Source organism: Acomys russatus, chromosome 19, assembly GCF_903995435.1.
Source record: "Acomys russatus chromosome 19, mAcoRus1.1, whole genome shotgun sequence".
NCBI classification, from domain to species: Eukaryota; Metazoa; Chordata; class Mammalia; order Rodentia; family Muridae; genus Acomys; species Acomys russatus.
Window position 1 is genome coordinate 6,392,612 of NC_067155.1, and position 23,795 is coordinate 6,416,406.

The 23,795-nt window shown below is 40.6% G+C and overlaps 2 protein-coding genes across 3 annotated transcripts; both read right to left on the reverse strand.

Moving 5' to 3' along the window:
- Window positions 1-239: 239 nt before the first annotated feature.
- Window positions 240-5,039, reverse strand: LOC127203474 (killer cell immunoglobulin-like receptor 3DL1). Its single transcript, XM_051162262.1, has 4 exons — window positions 4,684-5,039; window positions 3,147-3,274; window positions 1,084-1,128; window positions 240-325 (listed from the first exon to the last, which is right to left on the reverse strand). Exons 1-4 carry the CDS (start codon window positions 4,925-4,927, stop codon window positions 257-259), a joined length of 486 nt encoding a protein of 161 aa, XP_051018219.1. The 5' UTR covers window positions 4,928-5,039; the 3' UTR covers window positions 240-256.
- A 9,197-nt stretch (window positions 5,040-14,236) lies between these two features.
- Window positions 14,237-16,026, reverse strand: LOC127203470 (leukocyte immunoglobulin-like receptor subfamily A member 5). Of its 2 annotated transcripts, none has more exons than XM_051162260.1 (3): window positions 15,856-16,026; window positions 15,207-15,623; window positions 14,237-14,748 (listed from the first exon to the last, which is right to left on the reverse strand). In XM_051162260.1, the coding sequence occupies exons 2-3, from the start codon at window positions 15,508-15,510 to the stop codon at window positions 14,369-14,371; spliced, it is 684 nt and encodes a 227-aa protein (XP_051018217.1). In that variant the 5' UTR covers window positions 15,511-15,623; window positions 15,856-16,026; the 3' UTR covers window positions 14,237-14,368. The 2 variants fall into 2 exon arrangements, with proteins under 2 accessions (XP_051018217.1, XP_051018216.1); XM_051162259.1 differs by having other exon boundaries at window positions 15,207-15,626.
- Between the last annotated feature and the right edge of the window lie 7,769 nt (window positions 16,027-23,795).

Below are 23,795 nucleotides of genomic sequence, written 5' to 3' on the forward strand. Positions count from 1 at the left end.
TCTGGTACCTCTAATGAGCTCACCTAATATCTCTGGTGTTTTCCTTCCCTATTCTTCCAAATAACCCTAGAAACCTTCTAAAACTCAATCCTGAGTGTATTCCATATCCATTGGGGATATCAAAGTGATCGATTTCTTTCCACTGTTCATTCCACTAGGTCATCTGTTCTCTGGGTTCTTGCAGAAGTTTCCCTCATTTCAACCTGTGATGACTTCTCATGGTTCCACCAGGAACCACACAATAGAATCAACAAAATCAGCAGGACCAAGCCTGACACACCCATTCTGATTGAATTGCCCAGGGTGTAGTTCTGGATGACAGAGCCTGGGAGAAGAACAGAAACATTTATGAGTGGAACAGTCCCATCTGTCACAAGAACTTCAAAATGCAGCTCTTTCATGTCTACCTTAAAATAATTCTATGTGTTCACTGTCCTCTGCCCTAATGTCACGATAAGTCTCTCAGTGTCGACCATGTTCACTCATCCTTACAAGATTCTTTTTCACTTTCTGTTCTTTGAGTTGGTGCACGAGCCTGTTCATGACTGTCACCTTTTTCCTCACCAACTGTGCTAGGTATGAGGCTCTTATTGCTGGACTCAGGGTTTGAGACCCTTAAGGGATCTGTATCTGATCTCCAGAAAGCCCTTTGTTGTACCCTAGAGTTACAGTAGCTCATGCTGCTAGGTCACTGGGGACCATGGTCCTTAGGCTCAAATATTTTCCTTGTGAACATTAAGGACTCGTTTTCCTTTCCTCCTAAAAATGAGACCAATAAGACAATAAAAAAAACCTTCCACTAGCTATATTCAAATGGAAAACAGAGACAAGAACTTGGAGAGAGAGAGAGAAAGAGAGAGAGAAGAGAAGAGAGAAGAGAGAAGAGAGAGGGGAGAGGGGAGAGAGAGAGAGAGAGAGAGAGAGAGAGAGAGAGAGAGAGAGAGAGAGAGAGAGAGAGAGAGATTAAAGGGCAGATCAGCTGTGAGGAATCTTGTAGTCTTTTGTGCATGCTGACTACCCACTGTATTCATAGACTTCCTGTGACCCCATCCCTTGATCTGAGAATTCATAGTGCTTACTTACCTTGTGTAAGGTTAAAAGGATATGAAGAGTTGGCAGCAATGGGACCTAAGAAGCAGAGGATGAGAAGATGGGCTCTTGATTCTTTGTATGCAGTTTTCAGCCTAGCTCCTTATGTAAAGTCACTTCTCTGTAAGGGTGTTCAATTATACTTGTGCCATATACTAGTGACCCTCTTTTGAGTTTAATTCATGCTGTCATTCTCTTGGATAGTAATTTAGTCCCTGACTTTTAATATTGTGATGGGTTTGGTAGCAATATTGTGCCAGGACAGGCTGAGAAAGGATACATTTATTATCACTTTTGAAGAAGTGAAACATGCTATTTTTTTAACTACTCTATCTACTTTAGTTTGTGAATTAATGGAGTAACGTATTCTAAGGATTTTCTGTAAACAACTTATGTGTCAATGAGTTTCTTTGTTTATGAAAGCTTGAAGTACTGTTTTGGAGTTACGACAGATACAGGCACTCGACTTTCAGCACTATTTCCGAGTATTTTTATGCTGTATACATTTAAATATTTAATCATATTAAAATATTTATTCTGTGGATCAAATCTAGGGTCTTGTCTTGCCTTCAAATGTTAGGCAGATGCTGTACAAAGGAGATAAATTCCCAAGACACTTGCATTTTACTACAAATAAATAGTTATTGTTTACTGTGTGTCTGTGTCTTTTGCCTAAATGTATGTACAGGTACCAAATTCACACCTTACACATAAAGAGGCCATAGAGAACATTACTGCTTCTGGAGCAACAGGTACAATCTGTTTTGAACCACTATATGGGTGCAGGGAACCAAACCCAGGTCCTCTGCAGGAGCAGCAGAGTGCTCTTATCCTGACTCCAATTATCTCTTCTGAATGAAAACATGTGGTTTTCTCCTAAAGAGACAGTGATCACTTTAGAATGTAAACTTCAAAAGCTAGTTTTGAGATGTAGGGAAGAAAGACAAACACACAGGCATTGGAGTTCAGCCACGTCACCCAGGACCAAAATGTAAGACCATTATTACTCAGCCACTGAAAAGAGTGAGTGTCAACAAACTATGACACTAGCCAAGGACAATACGTACAGTAAACTTCAAACCCTTACCCAGATCTGGCAAATGGGTAGGACATTCTTCACAGTTTGAGTGGCGAGTGGGGTCTGACTTTCACACCAACTCTGGTGCCCCATATTTGACCACGTTCCCTGGATGGGGAGGCCTGGTGGCACTCAGAGGAAGGATAGCAGGCTATCAAAAAGAGACTTGATACCCTATGGGCATATAAAGGGGGAGGAGGTCCCCCTCAGGAACAGTCATAGGGGAGGGGAGTAAGGGGGAAAATGGGAGGGAGGTAAGAATGGGAGGATACAAGGGATAGGATAACAATTGAGATGTAATATGAATAAATTAATAAAATAAATAAATAAATAAATTTTTAAAAAAAGAGTAAGTATCAAACTAAATGCAGTGTGAGGAAACATGGTGAAGAATCAGGTGAGGACCACATTCGATACAGGACATGCCTGCTTTTCCTAGTCAGGAAGAGAGGTGTGGTAAAGTAGAAACTCAATTTATGAACTTCCCAGATCTCTTTGTAAGGTAAGATTAAAAAGAGCTTTTCTCACCAAGATGTTGTATAACGTTGGTTTCTCTTTTTTTTTTTTTTTCAGTCCCTGCTCATAGTTTTTCTAATACTTCTATGTTTTGAAATCCTATGTCTTTTACTATTGATATTACAATATATTACATTTCCCTTCCTGTCATTAAAGCTCTCAATGTGACTCCTCTCCGTAAGTGCCCAACAGTCACTATCCTCCCGGTCTCCTGAGACCTCCCAATTCTAGAATATTTAATATTATATAAACCAGAGTTTAGAGAATATGTCTAGAGACACTCACCTGCGACTACCAGTTCCAAGGCGTCACTTGGCTCTGACCACACAGGGGAATGCCGTCTGCGAGCACTATAACATCTGTAGGTCCCAGCATGTGCGGCGGTCACACGCGCTATGGAGACATTGGCCTGGGAGCCACCAGCATAAGGCTGCCCAACAAGATATAGATTGATGTCATTTACCCCTTCTTTGTCCACAACCAGAATGAAGGTTTCAAACATGGTTTCCGAACAGCATTGCAATGTCACCATCTCTCCTGATTTGACTGAGGGAGCAGGTAGGGCCAAGAGGGAGGGCTTTCTGTAGGCGCCTAAAAACAAAATGATTGTAAGTTTGGGAGTCACCTAATGGAAACTGAAATAACTGAGGGTCTCCCACCTCAATTTTTTCCTCCTACTGATATCTCCATGTTCTCTTCTCTGGCTATGAGTCCCTACCCACATACATATCAATTTTTTTTCTGTCTTTTGTTCAAATTCATTAATAGTTTCAGACTCCGCCCTACCGGAATTGCCACACACAGGCGACTGTTACAATTATCTACCGCAGACCTCTTATCCATTTTCCAAGATGGGTCATGGTAGAAAACATAACATGCTGGGCTTCAGGACACATTTGGACACATTCCATAGATTCTTTTCTTGGAAAAGTGGAATTTTTGGCTTGTTGTATCTTAACAGCTGACAGGGTGTATCTTGCATCTCCCTCCTGTTCCTGGACTGCTTCACCTAGTGTTTCTGGGACCTGTCTGTGGTCCCTGCTCACAGAGAACAGCCCTGAGTCTGAATCCAATGAGGCCCCACCTCCTTTCAACCTGATTACCCTGGCCATTTGGTAACTCTCTTCCTGTTTGTCTTTGAGTTGGGTATTTTTTTTAGGTACTAGTTGGGTATGTTTTTTAGATCTTAGAAATGACCACAAAGATGACACAGGAAGAGAGCACACATGCAATATTTTACAGTTCTGGAGGTGAGAAGTCTAAAATGACTTCACTGATATGAGTCCCATGGCTTAAGGATTGCATTTCTTCCAAAGGCCCCAGGAGGAGAATGTATTTCATTTCCTCTTCCCAACTGGAGAAGCATCTTGCATTCTCTGACTTGCGCATCTATTTTTCAGAATTAGAAAAACGGAGTATGTCTGAAGCCTCTTTGCTCTCACTTTCACTATCCTCCTCCTACTTTATGAGATATTGTAACAACCGTGGTCATCCAGGGCATTTTATTCATCTTAAAATCAACTGATTAAAACATGCATTGCATCCTCAACTCCATTCCCCTTCCATATGGGAGTTCTTTTGTACCAGCTATCTGATGAGAACTCACCAGAGTCTCAGGAGAACTATATTAGTTCCTTCTGAATACAGCATCTCTCATCACCTAACCATCTCATATTAACCTCCACCTCTTAAAAGTTATCTCTGTCACAACACATCCAACATTGGAACTAAGAATTTTTTTTTTTTTTGCACATGATATATTGGCAGAGGTTAAAAAACAAACCATCAAACCACATGAAAAATAATCATAGTAAGTAGGGATGAGGTATGAATATTATTAGGAAAACACTGTCCTGACTACCTGTAATTATGTCTCTGAATCCTGAGAAACTTGAGAATATAACTGCTATTCTTAGGGATGCCTAATCTAATAGTCAGATTCACGATGTCAATAGAAATGTTGAGATAATGAAGAAAACCTCTAAGAGGAGCTGTCTCACCTGTGACTATTATCAACAGAGGGTCGCTGATTTCTGACAATGCATATGGGGCTTTAGGATCAAAGCCCTGACATCTATAAGTCCCCCCATGTGCCATGGTCACAGGGTACATATCAAAGTACTGTTGGAATAAGATGTCTTGGAACTCTCGAATATTGACCACATCTTCCTTGAACAAACGGAACATTTCAAACCCAAGCTGAGAATGACAATGCAGAGTCACATTCTCTCCAATGGGGACCATGGGACTTGGCCAGGCAGACAGAATGACCTTGGTAGAAACTTCTGTGAAGAGAAAATGGCTCAGTATTAGAGAGGAAAAAGGAGCAGCACCTCCTTCATGGTGCTCAGTATCTCTCCTTGTTTTTGTTTCTGGGGTTCCTTTCAAGCCTGTAAACCCATAATTCCTGGCAGCGCCATACCCTACTGAAACATTTCAGCAAATACTACATAATGGATCAAATGCATTATGAAAATCAGTTACATATAGTAATGTAGCCGTTAATGAAGAATTAAGGACATCAGGTTGCCTCAGAAAAGCAATTAGCAGCTGAATCTGCATTAGAATAATCTGTAAGTACAAGAGCACAGTACAAAGCTCCCATACCTCTTCTGGTACAATAACAGGTGACTTCTACGTACTCCACCATCATAGATGTTCTGGGGGTCTTGTATCCACATCTGGTCTTGAGAGGGACTGCTGTTCCAAGCTATATGTCCTTATTCATCATATAGATGATTTCACCTTTCCTAGACACTCAGAACTCTTATAGTGTCTTACAGTCTTAAGTGATAATTGAGTCAACTAAGGAGAGCATATCTGGGGATTTCCAGAACAGAGTCAGAGAGCATAGTTCCAGGTCTTCTACTTTTCCATTTAAAAGAGGTCTTCCTGTTAGTCTATATAACAACCAAATCCCTCTGCTGTTCTCTTTACTGTTACAGGAAGATCTTTCTCTGTAGCATGGAAAATACTCAGTGATTTGGGGTCAGACTCACCCACTTCTGCCCACGTCCTCTGGTACAGGAAGAATCCTGGAGAGAAAGACAGATAATAGCTAATCTATATCCTCCCAATGACCCAGCCCTCTGTCCCCCTGACTTTAATGGGCTTTGTAAATTAGAAATCAGAGAGACTTGATACCCTATGAGCATATACAGGAGGAGGAAGTCCCCCTCAGTCACAGTCATAGGGGAGGGGAGTAAGGGGAAAATGGGAGGGAGGGAGGAATGGGAGGATACAAGGGAGGGGATAACCACTGAGATGTAATATGAATAAATTAATAAAATAACATTTAAAAAAAGAAAAGAAAAGAAAAAAAGAAATCAGAGTCCACTCAGTGACTATGTCCACATGCACCAACATCCAACATCATATGGAATCCAGGCTCTCTGATGTGGAAATATCTATCCTCCCAGGCTGATATTCCCAGCATGCTATTCCACACCCTTAGTTCCCAGCAGAACTCACCAAGACACACCAGGCTAAGGAACATGGGCAGCATGTTGCTGCTTCTGCTGACAGGAGGCAGATCCCCAACCACACAGGATTTCCTGAGGGGCCCAACTCATCTGTTTCACCAGCTGACCACAGCCAAAGAGAAAGCTGGTGCTGGTGTGCTCCTTGCATGGTGTATGTGGCTCACAAATTAAGGTGGCTCTCAGAAAATTCTCAATACTACAAGTCTTGCTTTGGAGGCTTTTACCCTGGCTGTACTAGATCATGTCTTTACCTCAGTTCCTCACTTCAGAGTCATCAAAAGGGTTAATTATATCAAATCTGTACCTATTTGTATTTTTAGAAGAAATTAAGGAATTCACATTGAAGGAATACATTTGATAGAATAATTATAACTTGTAGATCAGCATGAGATTTATGCTGATACTTTTAGATCGGGTAAGCTTATAATTATTTCATTTTCAAGTCAATAACTTGTGTGATTATTTAGAATAATAAAATCCGCCCTTTGAATCAAAGTCCAAAACAAATCATGTAAATTTCCATTGCAGCATCACCTGAAAATCATTTCATGACCTAGGGATCCACTGCTTATTCTTTATTTTCCTCTTTTCTTTCTGTGTCTCTACCCTCTCTTTTTCTCTGTTTATACTTTACAGTAAATACTTTCCCACTTCACACTAGCATAATTTTGCCAGATAAAACTGCAAGTAGTCAATTTTGAGTGCCGCAGGAAAATATTGCCAGGATATTTCAAGAAAAAAACAAAAAAAGAAAATCAGTCTCTAGACTGTCAATTTGTTCTCTTGACAGTGTCTCCTGCCTTACAGAAGCTTCTCAGCCTCATCAGGTCCCATTTATTAATTGTTGACTTTAAGGCCTGGGCTGTTGGTGTTCTGTTCAGAAAGTTGTCTCCTGTGCCAATGTATTCTAGGCTCTTCCCCACTTTTTCTTCTAACCAATTCAGTGTCTCTGATTTTATGTTAAGGTCTTTAATCCACTTGGACTTGAGTTTTGTGCATGTTGACAAATATGGGTCCAATTGCATTTTTCTACATGTAGACATCCAGTTAGACCGGCACCATTTGTTGAAGATGCTATCTTTTTTCCATTGAATAGATTTGGCTTCTTTGTCAAAAATCAAGTGATCATATGTGTGCAGATTCATTTCTGGGTCTTTAATTCAATTCCAACAGAGGAATAGCAAATGGCTGAGAAACACGTAAAGAAATTCTCAATGTCTTTAGTCATCAGAGAAATGCAAATCAAAACAACTCTGAGATTCCATCTTACACCCATTAGAATGGCTAAGATCAAAAATTCAAGCGACACCACATGCTGGCAAGGATGTGGAGAAAGAGGAACACTTCTTCATTGCTGGTGGGAATGCAAACTTGTACAACCACTTTGGAAATCTATCTGGCACTTTCTTAGAAAACTGGTAATAGGGCTTCCTCAAGACTCAGCTATTCCACTCCTAGAAATATACCCAGAAAATGCTCTACCACACAACAAGGATATATGCTCAACCATGTTCACAGCAGCCTTATTCATAATAGCCAGAACATGGAAACAGCCTAAATGCCCCTCAGTTGAAGAATGGATAAAGAAACTATGGTACATTTACACTATGGACTACTACTCAGCTATTAAAAACAAGGAATTCCCGAAATGTGTGGACAAATGGATGGGACTAGAAATGATCATACTGAGTGAGGTAACCCAGAAGCAGAAAGATTCAAATGGTATATACTCACTTATAACTGGGCACTAGCCCAAAAGGCATGTCCCATGAAAGTTTTCACTTACCAGGAGATTGGGATAGCTGTTAGGCCATCCTACTAAGACTCTAGGTGAGAGAAATATAGGAGGTGGGGAAATAGAAGGACCCACAGGGTCCTAGAAATGTACAAGAAGAACATCATGGATTGGGGACCAGGGGGGTTCTGCTCAAACTGTTTCACTAACCAAGGAGAATACAAGTAGTAAACATTGAACCTGTACTCTGATCTACCCAATGGACAGAATATCCTCCACAGTTATGTGGAGAGCGGGGACTGACTCTGACATGATCTCTGGTGCTGGATGGCACTCAAAGAAAGAATAAACAAGCTACCAAGATGAGACTTGGTAGCCTATGACCATATAGTGGGAGAGGAGGTCCCCCTCAGTCTTAGACCTAGGGGAGGGTAATAGGGTGAAAGCAGAGGGGAAGGAGGAATAGTACAATACAAGTGATGGGATAACAATTGAGCTGTAATCTGAATAAATTAATAAAATTAAAATTTAAAAAAAGAAAAAGATTTTCTGGGCCTTTGAGCTGGAATTCTTCTCATTTTATATTTCTTGGGTTTGGTCTTTTCATGGTGTCCCATATTTCAAGAATATTTTGTAATGAAATTTTTAGATATAATATGTTTGACCAATAAATGCATTTCTTCTATCTTACCTACACTGCTTGAGATTCTCCCTTCCATCTCTACTATTCTGTTGGTGAAGCTTGCCTCTGTTGTTCCTGTTTGTATTTCTAAATTTTTCACTTCCCAAATTCCCTAAGTTTGAGTTCTCTTTATTGACTCTATTTTTATTTCCAGTTCTTCAACAGTTTTGTTCATTTCCTCACAGTTTACTTGTTTTTCTTAATTTCTTTAAGGACTTCATTCATTTCTCCTTCATGAACCTCTTAAGCTCTTTTCCTTGTGCTTCAGCTACATTGCAGAATAGCTGCACTCTTTTTGAGACATGTTGTCATGACTGTGTATTTTTAGGTGTCTATGCATCTGACATTGGGATGACTATAGGTCTAGGTGCTGATTCCTGGAATTATCTTTGATGGGTTATTTGTTCTTTGGCTTTTGTTTTCGATCTTTATTTTTAAACAATGTGACAGTTGTGTGTTGCCTTGTATAAATTTTCTTTGTACCAGTAGTTGTGACCACTGGAGGCTCCATATCAAATGTGTTTCTCAGTACAAGGAGGTGATGCTTAGAAATGAGATAGTCTAGGGGAGTATAGAAGAGTGTTCAACCAGTATCTGCTTATTTTGAATTCTTGGAATGGGGGGAGACAATGAAGAGACTTCACTCCAGAGCTTCTGCTACAGAAGTAGAGGTAAGACTGGGGATTTGTTCTGGAAGGGCAGGACAGCAGTAGCTCCTCCTTCAACTTAATTTTCCTGGCATGAAAGAACCTTGAGTTAGCAGGGGTTGCCTGCTGGGGATGGGCTCTTTTACAAAGCAATGAGTAGGCAAAGCTGGATAGACATAGAGGTTCTGTAGGTTTCATGGGAGATGGAAACAGGGCACAGGGAAGGCTGCCACAAGTGATCTTCTGCACAGCTGGGGATGACACTTAGGATTGGATCTGAGGGTTAATGGAGGTGATAACATCTGCAGTTATCATATCCAGCTTTCAGACAGGCAGGGAAAATGGGTTTGCAGGGGTGCCTTTTGTAGTTGGAGGATGCTATACAGCAACAAATGGGGAGTGGAATTCAGAAGGGGGAGACCTCTGGGATCCACAGGAGATGTGCACAGTGAGTGCGGAAGGATTAACCTGGTGTTCTGTTGCAAAACTAGGAATGAGACTGAGGAATTGAATTTCAAGTGGAGAGTTGAGTTGTGAAGGTTTTCAGTTACCTTCCATCTTTCCCAGTTAGTGTGTTCACATGCATGCTATCTATTAAGTCTCAGTGTAGGCTTAGACAACTTATTGGGGGAAGAGGAGAAGTCAGACATATCATTTGCCCAAATATCAAAGAAATAGCCTCTAGCCAGGTTGGTGTTAGTGTCCTTTATTCCCTCCAAAATATCTTCATCCAGGCCCCTATAGTCTGTTTTGTTTTTACAACTGTCTTTCAGGGCTCCCACTAGGATGGCCCATTAATCCATGCTTATAGAAATCAAAGGACCCCTTTTCTATTGCAAAATCACAAGGTTTTCCACATTCCTCTAAAAAGCAAGGTGGGGTTACTTGTCACAGCACTATCCCAACGCTGATACTAACTTCAGCATTATTTACTTTTCATTGGTTGTTACAAAACATCATGACCAAAGCAACTTATAGAAGGAAAGCAGTTTATATGCATTTACAGTTCCTGAGGATTAGAGTCCATGGTAGTAGAGTGAAGGCATGGTGGAGAGAGCAGAAAGCTGGCAGATCACATCTTGAATCACATGCACTAAAAGGAAAGAATTGTTGGGTGGTAAAAATTTTTCTGGGACATAAAATAAATATGTATACTCACTATAGATAGTGAGCCCAAGACAGACAAAAATACAGATGCCATCAAAGTCTAATTTGCCATACCAATGAGATTTATTAGGGCTACTTACAGGAGAAAAATTGGCTCAAAGACAGCTGCATCACAAACGTTCACTCCAGTATGGGTGGCATCTATCAAAGAGTACACTGCAGAGCCTTCAACAAGCTCAATAGGTCTAGTATGTGCTTTTCAAGTGACTGTGATATAAACCTCTTCTTTGTGTCTTCGGCCAGTTTTTTAATTCTTCCAGGCATCTGCTCTGTTCTCAGATTCTTCTCTGCAGCTTGTCTAGTCTAAGAGTGACTCTTATAAACTTTTCTTGTTTATTCTTGGGAAGAAAAGAATTAGTGAATTTGATCAGGCTCAGGGGGCTTCCTGGAGTTATTTTGAATTGCTTACCTTTTGGCTTAAGAAGACTTCCTACACCATGGAACATTTCAATCTTGGAGGAAAGGAATACACGAGAGTGTTCTGGAAATGAAAAGTTTAAGCTTTCCAAGGCTACCTCTAGTCGCAACAATTTCTCCAACAAGACCACACCTCCCAAGTCTCTCCAAACACCACCACGACTGAGGATCAAGTATTCAAATGACTGAGACTGTGGCAGCCATCTCATTCAAGCCACCATATCTGTATCAGCCGAATGGGTGTGTGTGTATGTGTCTCTTTGCAAATCTCTTGGAAATTTCCCCTGCATTTAAATACGTTGTTCTCTTCAAGGTCTTCATGGCCGTTCAAACACTTGTGCCACAACTTTCACCCATAATATCTTCTATTTATTGGTTTCATCTCCAAGTTTCCAAACTCTCTGGTTAACCTCCTCTCCACATCTTAAGGTCTTCTTTCTATACGTGTTTTGAGATTCACAGAGAAGGATTCCAAGAAACACCAGAACCAAGCCAGCAATAGACAGTCTGATGAGATTCTCCACAGTATGATCTTGTGTATGTGAATCTGGGTATTTGGATGATCAAGACAATAAGTTAGTACAGTCTCAAATTGAAAAAAAAAGTAGAAGAATCAGTCACCTGTATCAATAAGAGACAATAATATACCCGAGTCAAGTTTTTTTTATTCTGTTACTCATTTTTTTATTTTTATTAATTTATTCTTGTTACATCTCAATGTTTATCCCATCCCTTGTATCCTCCCATTCCTCCCCGCCCCATTTTCCCATTATTCCCCTCCCCTATGACTGTTCCTGAGGGGGATTACCTCCCCCTGTATATTCTCATAGGGTATCAAGTCTCTTCTTGGCTACCTGCTGTCCTTCCTCTGAGTATATTTAATATTTGGTAAATATAAAGTCATGGAAATCTTTATGTTCCAGTTATTAAAGTAGTTGAAAATTTCATTAATATTTATGAGTGTATTCATCATCAACTTCAAAATATTGTATTATTATTAATACACAATACATTCATAAATAATATACAGTATAGGCTGAGAACATAGTTCAATCACTAATGTAATTCCTGAACAAGGATGAGAAAAAAATACTTGGGGTTAAAGGTTTAATTACAAATGGGGGGCTGAGGAAAAATGAGAGTAAAGGGTAAGATAACCAAAATTAAAGATATGTGAAGACATCCTAAGGAAATCTGTAGTTTGTGTATAATATATTTAATGGGGACTTTTAAAAAGAAGCATCCTGCATCAATGGATAATGATACTTTCAAGAAATATGGTTCTTAAATGAAAATATTGTTGCCTGGCACACAATACCTCCCTATGTGTTATTGGCTATGGACACACAAAAAGGACCCAAACCAAACAAGAGCTATTGCTTTTAGTTTTTCATCATAACTAGATTGTAACTACCTCTTACTAAAGATACCACTCACTTGGGTAGCAGCATATAAAGGAAGCAATTTCAAACTGACTAGGCATATCCCTTCCTGCCAGCTCTCCTTGATAACTCCATAGAGTGCTACGCAGCCTGAAAGATGAGAAATGACATCAGTGGTCTTATCTATCTCTGCATCCTGCATGCTCTAATAGTGACCTTATTCGTAAGAATGTCTACTGTACAGTATGTACACGGCAGTCATGAGTGTAATCGGCTCTGTAATTAGACTCAAGGTTTGATTCGTAGAAATGGTGCCATGCACAGCACTGTAAACACGAACAAAAGGCTATAGCTGTGGAGATCATAGGGCTTGGAAAGCTCACTTTTGTTCTTTTGATAAATGATCATATTGTCAAGCTATATTCTAGTCTAGACACTGTCAAACTACGTGTGCTACTCTCAACTTTGGCCAGAGACACATCTTTCCTAGGTGGGTAATGATTAAGGTAGAGACTCCTTACTGGTCAAAGTGCCAGTTAACTGTGCTTATTCGTTTGTAGCATCAGTACCAACGTCCTTATAATCTAGATTCTGCAAACATCATGGAAGAGGGAATGGAAAGAAGGTAAGAACCAGGAGACAGGGAGAAAAGCTATGGAATGCTGGTTCTTGACTTATATCTACTGTTGCACAAATCAACTCGTAGAAACTGTAGTTACCTCAATGATACCTGCACAAGACTAATCCAGTAAGAAAAGATCAGCATGTGTAGGAATGGGAACCTCACAGCTTCACCCCTAGCTGTGAAGCTATTGTCAGTGATGATTGCTGGGGATGGGAGACTCAATCTTCTTTGCAGATGTTAACATTGATAGGTTGAAGAAGCCTTAGCGAGTGGTCCCATACACATAAGGATATGGGATATTAATAATTTTAAACATGAAATTGGGATGTTGGGTGGAGAAGCTAGAAGTAGTTGGAAGGTGGTAGTAGTGGAAGAAATATATAATCAACATACATTTTATGAATGCATGAATGTTTCAAAAATTAAAGACTATCTACACAAGATCAAGGCTGCCAAAATTCTGGCACAGAAGGCTAGGTCATATCTGGGTTCCATGACTTTACTACTGATGAGTTAAAGGCTGCTGGTAGATGGTAGGAAATGTAGAATCATTATTATTTGGAGGTATGTCCAGTAGTTAATTTTTCCGTGCTCCAGTGGGCCCAGAACTGTGCCCATATGGGCAGCAGTAACTGACCAACTGGGTTATAAAAACCTCTATTAAGTTAGGAGTGGGGTATGTGAAGAGTTGGAAAGGCACGCTATGTGAATAAATGTGATCATATTTCACATCTTAAACCATAAAAATAAAGAAAAATTTTGGAATATTATATAAAAACACAACCCCCGAAACCAGGAACTTAAGTAATAACAAAACAAACAAAATCTGTGTGTGCTGGTGGCCCCTGTAATTCCAGCACTGGGGAAGAGTGATGGTTTGATGCCTGGTACTCACTGGCTAGCCTGTCTTGGCTACATGGTAAGCACCATACCAGGTGATATTCTGTCTCTAAAACAAAGGCATAAAGCTTCCGGGTCTATCTGTTTTATGACTCCACAAAAGACAAGCCTCTTCTGCCTATTATTGTCACTAATTTAGATTTACAAAACTCCTATCTTTCTATCTCTCATCTTTCCTGAGACATCACACTTTATCTTAGTAATGACCATATGGGCTCCCCAAAATGACTTTTGAAGATCTGGGTCCCTTACAGGACCAGGGATCCTCACCTGTTTCAGATATCCAGAGGCCATTGGCAAATATCCACATAGAGGTTGTGGTATATCCATAGCTTGTGTACTGATCAATTTGAGAGCTGCTAGCAGGGATACATGTGACAATAGCCTGAGAGAGCTAAGTCTGAGGCTGCTGGCTAAGGCAGTATGGGATGTAATATGTCCCTTCATTAAATGTAACTAATCTAACATAGGCAGTTTTACCATGACATTGGAGGGTCAGAATCTCTCCAAGTATTCACACAAGACAGTGAAAAGGGGATAGATCCCTAGATGTTCTCAAAAAGAATATAGGCCAGATATTGAGGGAGTAATTCACGCCAAGCACCTTCTTCTCCCATACTTTCTTCAAAGTCTTGCCTCAACTCTCCTTCAGACTCCCATAGCAACAGGGCTCAAAGCAACAAGTTCATTGGCTTCAAATACATAGCTACGGTGGAATTGCTCACCTGAAATAAGTAGCTGCAGGGTATCACTCGGTACTGACCACACCTGGGAAGTCCTCTTGTAGTATCCATAGCATCTGAATGCCCATTTGTCTTTGTAAGTCACTGGGCCCATAGAAAACAGGGCCATAAAATGTCCATTGGGTTGTTTCTGTGAGTCCTGAATCCAGGACACATTTTGTTCTCCTTCCTTGATCAAAATGTACCTTCCATATCCCTGATGTGAGCTACACTGAAGGGTTACATTCCCTCCTAAGGTGACCAGAGAGTTTGGCAGGGCTGAGATGTTGGGTTTTCTGTAGAATCCTAAAAGAGGAGATAAGCATGTTGAGTGGTAAAGACCTTCCACATTGTCTAAAGAATGGACTATGGGAGAAACGGGCCCTGAGAGTAGAATCCCTTACTCACAGAATAACCTGAGTTTGGAACCCCTGACAGTCCTCTTTTGGGGGGCTGGGAAAGTACTTTATTAAGCTGTGCTTCCAGCCTTGACCATGTGAGCCCTGCCTGTTGTTGGTACGAGTTATGGGGCACCCCCACCGCCCTCCTCCTCCTCGTCCTCCTCCTCCTCCTCAGCGTCTTCCATATCAAGGCCCGGGATCCCACGGGTCTGGCATTGCAGTGCCCCGCCCAGCAAGGCTACTGCACCCTCCTCCTCCTCCGGTGGTGGCTGAGGTGGCGGTGTTGCAGTCTCTGGGGCTGGCTCCAGGGGCACCACGGACTGTGCTGGCATGCTCTCTGCGTATCCCTGACAGTCCTCTTACCTGTCACCACCAGCTCTAGAATGTTACTGTGTTCTGACTGGCCCTCTGGGCTGGAGTAATAGCAGTGGTATAGTCCTCCATGATACTCTGTCGTGAATGAAATCGAGAAGTTTGCCTTGTTCCCAGGCTCAAGAAAGGTCTGTGTCTTCCAGGCTGTTGAATCTCCCTGTTTGTACAGAGAGTACTCCTGGGCTCCCTGGGTCCCAAGACACCACATAGTAACAGACTGTCCCTTGCTGACCACAGAGCTTGGGTCAGCCCATAAAGTGGGTATGGGGAGTACTCCTGCAAGGAAATAAAACATTCTTTCCTTGGGTATTCATACCTCATAGTCCACCTCTGAGTCCCATGATCCTTCAGCTGTCCCCAGTATCAACCCACATATGCTGTGATCCATATCCAGTGCTCAGGAGTGGTCTTCTGGTTGCAAGGTGGAAACAGGATCTGGTAAGATAGGGGGACTGACTCACCTGCCATCACTGTGGTCCTAGGTTCCAGGCTAAGCCCTGAAAAAGATTTCTCATGAGATTTTCCTCCTGAAGTTTGAGTCGATTCTCTCTTTTACAATGCCACGCTGACAAGCCAGACCTTTAATATGGCCTGAGGTATCTCCCAGATTTGAGTGTTCCCTCCATCCTTCAAATCTCACCAAGATGGAACAGCACTGTGAATGTAGAGATCGTTATGTGTCTTTCCATGGGTCCTCTCCGTGCAGAAGAATGAGACTCCTGTGACTCTCCAGACAAATCAGGAAAAAGGGTGACCACTGTACATACTGTGCTTTATGTATAGACTGTTGAAACACAAAGAGGAAGTCCTATACAACGGCTTGCTGAGCCAGAACAAAGCCCTACATTGCACAAACAGCATTGGAAACAGAAATATGAGGAAATGCCCTCCACATGAGTCATTATGCTATTTGCACAAGACTGAGCCTAATCTCTAATACTGACACTAGAGACTCTGAGTAACAGGGCCTCACTCAGGTTCAGGTCTTTTTATCTCTCTAAGTTCAAATAATAATTTCAAACTTATATCATCTCTTCCTGAAAAATGACTCTCCATTCAGTGAGTGAGGAATAGAAGCCTCCACAAGGACTTTTTACTTCATACTGTCCATAGCTCCAATATCATGGGGCCTTTACCATCCTCATTCATATCTACACCTCTGAAGGTACACTGAGGAATATGGAAACTGACGTTATTGGGTGGGTTCAAAGCAGCAGATAGACACCAAGGATATCTCTGTGTAGTTCCTGTAGAGATAATTCTGAAATTCTTATAGATTTTTTTTACATGCCAAACAAAGTATCATCTCTTCCAGACACCCTGTGAATGTAAGAATTGCTCTTTTCTTCCACTCCCCATGCCCCAACCCACTATCTACTCTGCCCTCACTATGTAAGTGCAGTACCAGGCATGTAATAAATGTCCTTGTTAACATCTGTAAGTTGCTTCTGTGAGCTCAAGGATCTCAAAGGATGAAGATAGGCAGGTAAACATTGGGAATAGTTCTATAATGTTCTATACAACAAGGTCACAGAAAAGTGAGAAGTTGGCACCCAGGAAAAAAAGTTAAACGAGCTGAGTCCTTATGACAAAAACCCATAGAGAAGTTAGGGACCCAGGCAGGAACAGATGTCATGGATAACATGGACATGGTTTCTCAGTAAAGAGGATCATCAGCTATTTAGAGAAGTGAAACTAACCGGTTTCTAAGGCCCCGTCTCACCCTTGCTAAATATATGTGTCCTGAGGTTTCATGGCTAAGGCAGTAGAAAGTCTTAATTTTATGTGTTCCATAAGTACTTCATACAATAGGTTTTGATCATATTCAGCCCTTCCCCCAACACTTCCTTGATCCACCCCCTTCATACCCAATCAACTTAGTGTCCCTTATTTTTTTGTTTAGTTTTTTTTTTTAAACCCGTGAACTGAATCATTAGGTTGCAGGCCCATTAGAGAAGGGAAGGACCCAGGCATGAACAGATGTCATGGATATCAATAGCATAGTTACACAGTAAAGAGGATCATCAGCTGTTTTGAAAAGTGAAACCCATGAACTCTGGTGCCTTTTCTGACCACGTCCTCTGGATGGGGAGGCCTGTCGGCACTCAGAGGAAGGATAGCAAGTTACCAAGAAGAGACTCGATATTCTAAGAGCATATATAGGGGGAGGAGGTCTCCCTCAATCACAGACATAGGGGAGGGGAGAAGGGGGGAAGTGGGAGGGAGGGAAGAATGGGAGGAAACAGGGGAAGAGCTAACAATCGAGATGTAATATGAATAAAAAAAAAGATAGTGTATAGAAAACACATAATATAATGTATAGAATGGTGGTAGCTCAACTCATATGATTTGAATAAATAAATGGCAGAAAAGGCATATGAATGAATGATTGATTGATTGAACAAATGAGTGAATGAATGAATGAAGAATGAATGAATGGGTCTGCCTCTGGAAAAAAAAAAGAAAAGTGAAACCAACTGAGTTCTGAAGCCCCATCTCACTCTTGAAGAATGTATGAACCCAGAAGTTCATAAATAATTCAACAGAAAACCTTAAAAATATTATGAGTTCCTTAAGAACTTCATAGGATATGTTTTGATCATATTCAGCCATCCCCGAATGATTCCTAGATCTACTCCCATTCCTAATCCATCAACTTTGTGTCTTTTTTGTTTTGTTTTGTTTTGTTTTGTTTTTTCAAAACACATCTTCTTCAATTTAAGCTTGGATGTGTGGCCTTTCACGTGAGCATGGTTGACTTATAAGAATCTACATTTTTTTTCTCCCTTTCTTGGAAACTATTGATTACCAATATCTCCATGTCCAGGAGTGATCATTTGTGCAATTCTCTCATATCTGTGCTTGGACTTGGTCTAGTTTGAGCTTGTACAGTTCTTGTACGTACAGTGACCACTACTCTGAGTTTATGTATGAAGCTGCTGTGCTGTGTCCAGACGACACTGTTTCCTTCTAGTTATCTGCCGTGGCTGGCTCTAACCACCTTTCTATACCTTCCTTCATATCTATCTCTGAGACTTGAAATGATGAGTCTGTGATACAGATGTGCCATTTATACCTTAGCATTCCCCAGTCTCTTATTTTTCAAAACATGGACATTTGGTGATCTCTGTGCTAACCACCATTTATTTACTCCATAAATAATCTTCTCTTATTATGTTTTAGATATGTTTTCATCTCTGTTTATAACAATAAATCATGAAAAGTAAGTTTAAGATTATGTTCACTTATAAGAATAATAGTAGTAATTTTCTTCTTTGGGTCAATGACCATAGGTTCTTGGCTAGAAGGGAGGGAAGAATGGGAGGATACAAGGGATGGGATAAACATTGAGATGTAACAAGAATAAATTAATTTTAAAATATTTTAAAAAGAAGCATTAATAAAGGTATGTAAAAAGAAAAAATGGTGCCAAAAATGAGTTTCATAATGTGGATCAGGACATAAATCCTCATAGAAAATAGTTGATGACTCCCATGGAATTTGTGCCACTTTGCACCTGTGCGCCTATCTTTCCATGATTGCCATTACTGTAGTTTGCGTTGTTTATAACTGGGTAAATTGATCACTACTTTTCTCCTTCAGTAGTGTGAATAGTGCTTTACAGCTATGAAATTTAGCTGTTAGAGATAAGCTTCATGGCTAGTAACAGATTTATTAGTGTTCCATACTCAAGTGTGTGGTATATTCGGCAACAAGGTATTGCTATTAAGTTCTGGAGATGAACCACGGGGAAGTAGCATGCGTGATTAAGAACCTATGGAATATCTCTGGCCAACAATTCAAAAGAAGCAACCCATTCCCAGCATTGAAAATGGGTTTATTTGTTATTCTGTGGTATCAAGTAGGGATAATGTTTCACTGTATAGGGTAACTCCATTTTATATTGTTTTTCTGTCTAAATGAAAACTTCTAGAGGAGTATGTTTCCTACGGCTTTTCAACAGGTAATTAGAGGCTTGCAGAACACTAAGCAGACAGAACCAGAAAGTAATTATACATGCTGTATTTCAATTAAAAATTAAAACCGCAAACTATTTTAAAAACATAGTGTTACAAGCTGCAAAAGTGAAAGGTTGGATTAGTCATGAGTTGTGCAGTTTCATAGGCTGGATATCTCAGCTGGTCTTCAGTATACTCTGCAATCATGAAGCATTAAAGTCCAATGACACTGAAGGAATAGACCTTGTAGGTAGTTTGGGCAAGCAGGCCGTTAGAAAGAGTTTCCTTTTTCACGTCTTTTATATAGGCTGCCATAAGAAATTGTGGCCCACCTCAAAAAATCTAGATTAAAGGTATATCTTCACACCGGAAAAGATCCAGATTAAAAGTGTCCCTTCCTACTCCAAATGACTTAATTAAGGAAAAAAACCTTCATATGTCTACCTAGCCACTTGGGTTTTAATAGCCGTGACAAAGGCCACTGACAAATAAAAGCCATTAGAAACTGGATTATTTGAAAGAAATCTTTAAACTACCTGGAGAGATATATTCCACATCCTGAAAGACCACAACTCTCAGCCTAGATTATTCTACCCACAAGTATCCGATAAATTAAAGAAATTATAAATCTTTAATACCACCAGTAAGTGGGTAATGAATGTTAAAGAATTGTAAATAACAGAAAATAGTGATGAAAAGCCACAACATTGTGAATCTATCCAATGTTCCCATTAGTATTGTAAGTTGTGTAGGGTCTCTGTGTATCCCTAACATAATTTTACCTAATGAATATACTTTCAGTTGAGTGAGTTGGTTCTCTGTCCTTATCACACTGAGGAAGTTTTTAAAGTATTTGATAGTCTCTTGCTGCTGCCAGTGGCTGACTCTGAAAGACACAAATGAATTAGTGACTGAAAATGTATGTCTGTCAGGAACTGATGGTGACCTGTGTTGAATTCCCCCTCTAACAAGAATGATATGGGTCTGTGAGGAAGTAGACTAATTTAAATGATCATTTATGGCAAAAAAAAAGCACTCTGTGATATATTGCTGAGATAGAGCCCTCCATTCGGAATGGAGGAGAGCATGGGTCCTTACAAGAAGTGTTAAGAGAAATGGGCTAGTGTGGTCACAGGAGCTTGCATTAGGGAAAATGCTACTACATGTCAACTAGAATTTCACTGAATGTGGACAAAAAACTTATCTGGGGCTTGAGATGGGATTTCTTTATAATTGATGCAAAAAAAAATGGAAAAAAAAACATGGAAGAACTGAACTTACCCTCTGTCTGACTTGATCGGGGAATCCAATGTAGCCACCACTGATGGTACCAGGAGGAAGTCAAAGGTAATAACAAGACTTTATTTTCTTACAGAGAAAAGTTAAGCTTCTCCAGACCCGTCTTTTGCTTTGGTTGCTTATAGTTTTCTTCCTCTTACATCCTCATTACTGTCGGTGACAGTACCCTGTCTAAACTTCCTCATGGTTTCTTTTTAGTACCTCTTTTCTCCTGACCACAGGAGACCATGATGTGTCAACAGTGGAAACTCAGTCCTAGTTCTCATGACACTAATACCTGCTGCAAGAAATGTATTTGTTTCCATGGATATAAGGAATAACGTTTACCATTATTCGATCTCAAACATGTAATAGCTTTCCACAGGGAAGGGTGAAGGTAATGTACTGCCTTTCAGAAATAGTCTGAGGAACACTCAGTCCTGGAACTTGGAAGGTTTTGAATCTGGATTGCAATCCTCAGAGTAAGTGGGGGTTAATAAAAACTAACGAGGCACAAAAAAATCCACATGGTGTTTTTGCAAGCTAATTAGAGTATTGAAAACAAGTTGAAAATGAAATAGCTTGCAAAGTACCAGGTGTGGTATATTTCAACTCAAGTTGTTGGTCAGGGAGGTTGCTGGTACTTCCAAGGCTCAAAATATATCATTTGCTGCCATTGTTCCTGGTTGGCCACCAAAAGTAGATAGTTAGGTGTTAGAGGTTGGTTTGATGTATTTTGATGCTAAGTATTGCTTGCTGTCTCTGCCCCACCTTGTACTTTCTCGAAGAGCCTAACCTATTTGATCAATAAAAGGCCATCACACCTAGACAGGGCAAATGGGACGGGCATGGTTAAGGTTCCCAGGCTGGGGGAGAGAGAGAGAGAGACTCTTAGGAGGAGAGACCAGACTAGAGGGGGAGGAGAAGGTGACTGGGCCATGGGCTAGGTGTAGGAGAAACACATTTTATGGCCTTATATTTAAAATTATAATGATGTTCTGGCCTAGGCTAAAAAAAAAAAAAGGAAAAGCAGTACAATAAATGATCCTGCAGAGACTTTCCTCAGTTTACCCTAAGGGCACCATCTTGGTAGCAAATAATTCTCATGATATTTTTTTGTCATTTGCCAACAAGGTGGGAAACTCCCTGTTGAACGTAATCACTGGGAACATTCCAAGTTAAAGATAAAATGTTTAACCTACACATAATACAAGTTATGTACAAGATTTGGAGGAGGAAGGAAATGTGAACGAATCTTGGAACAGGGACAAACTGATGAGCACGCAGAGGCGCATACCCTTCCAATAGTGATGCTAGGTGCAGTTAACCTCAGAAATGACTAAATGGCTACACCGAACCCCATGTAAATGTTAGAATCTCTTAGATTACCATAATAAATACTTTTTTTTTTTTTAGTTTTTAACTTCTTTTTTTTTAATTAATTTATTCTTGTTACATCTCAATGTTTATCCCATCCCTTGTATCCTCCCATTCCTCCCCCCCCCCATTTTCCCATTATTCCCCTCCCCTATGACTGTTCCTGAGGGGGATTACCTCCCCCTATATATTCTCATAGGGTATCAAGTCTCTTCTTGGCTACCTGCTGTCCTTCCTCTGAGTGCCACCAGGTCTCCCCCTCCAGGGGACATGGTCAAATGTGAGGCACCATAGTACGTGAGAAGGTCATATCACACTCTCCACTCAACTGTGGAGAATATTCTGACCATTGGCTAGATCTGGGAAGGGGTTTAAAGTTTAACTCCTGTATTGTCCTTGGCTGGTGCCTTAGTTTGAGCGGGACCCCTGGGCCCAAATCTGCCTATCATATTGTTCTACTTGTAGATTTCTAGGACCCTCTGTATCCTTTTATTTTGCTATTCTCCCATGCGTCTCTCATTTAGAGTCCCAATAGGATGCCTTCCCCTCTGTCCCAGTTTCCTGGTAAGTGAAGGCTTTCGTGGGACATGCCCCTTGGGCTAGTATGCAGATATAAGTGAGTATATGCCATTTGATTCTTTCTGCTTCTGGGTTAACTCACTCATTATGATCATTTCTAGCTCAATCCATTTATCCACAAATTTTGGGAATTCCTTGTTTTTAATAGCTGAGTAGTATTCCATAGTGTATATGTACCACAGTTTCTTTATCCACTCTTCTACTGAGGGACACTTAGGCTGTTTCCATGTTCTGGCTATTATGAATAAGGCTGCTATGAGCATGGTTGAGCAAATTTTCTTGTTGTGTGCTGGAGCATCTTCTGGGTATATTCCAAGGAGTGGAATAGCTGGGTCTTGAGGAAGCCCTATTCCCATTTTTCTGAGATAGCACCAGATAGATTTCCAAAGTGGCTGTACTAGTTTGCATTCCCACCAGCAATGAAGGAGTGTTCCTCTCTCCCCACATCCTCGCCAGCATGTGGTGTCACTTGAGTTTTTGATCTTAGCCATTCTGATGGGTGTAAGATGGAATCTCAGAGTTGTTTTGATTTGCATTTCCCTGATGACTAAGGACTTGTAAGAAAAAAATTTCAAAACTCTGAAGAAAGAGATTGAAGATGACCTGAGAAGATGGCATGATCTTCCTTGCTCATGGATCGGGAGAATTAACATAGTAAAAATGGCCGTCCTACCAAAAGCAATCTACAGATTCAATGCAATCCCTATCAAAATACCTACACAATTTTTTAAAGACATTGAAAGTTCAATTCTGAACTTCATATGGAAAAACAAAAAACCCAGAATAGCTAAAACAATCTTGTACAATAAAAGATGCTCCGGAGGAATCTCCATACCTGATCTCAAACTGTACTATAAAGCAATAGTACTTAAAACAGCATGGTACTGGCACAGCAACAGGCTGGTTGATCAGTGGAATCGAATCGAAGACCCAGATATGAATCCACACACATATGGTCACTTGATTTTTGACAAAGAAGCCAAATCCATTCCATGGAAAAAGGATAGCATCTTCAACAAATGGTGCTGGTCTAACTGGAGGTCTATGTGTAAAAAAATGAAACTGGACCCATATTTGTCACCTTGCACAAAACTCAAATCCAAGTGGATTAAAGACCTCAACATAAAACCAGAGACACTAAGCCACTTAGAGGAAAAAGTGGGAAAGAGCCTGGAACATATTGGCACAGGAGACAACTTCCTGAACAGAACACCAACGGCCCAGGTCTTAATGTCAACCATTAATAAATGGGACCTCATGAGGCTGAGAAGCTTCTGTAAGGCAGGAGACACTGTCAAGAGGACAAAGCGACAGCCTACAGACTGGGAAAAAATCTTCACCAACCCTACATCTGACAAAGGTCTAATATCCAAAATATATAAAGAAC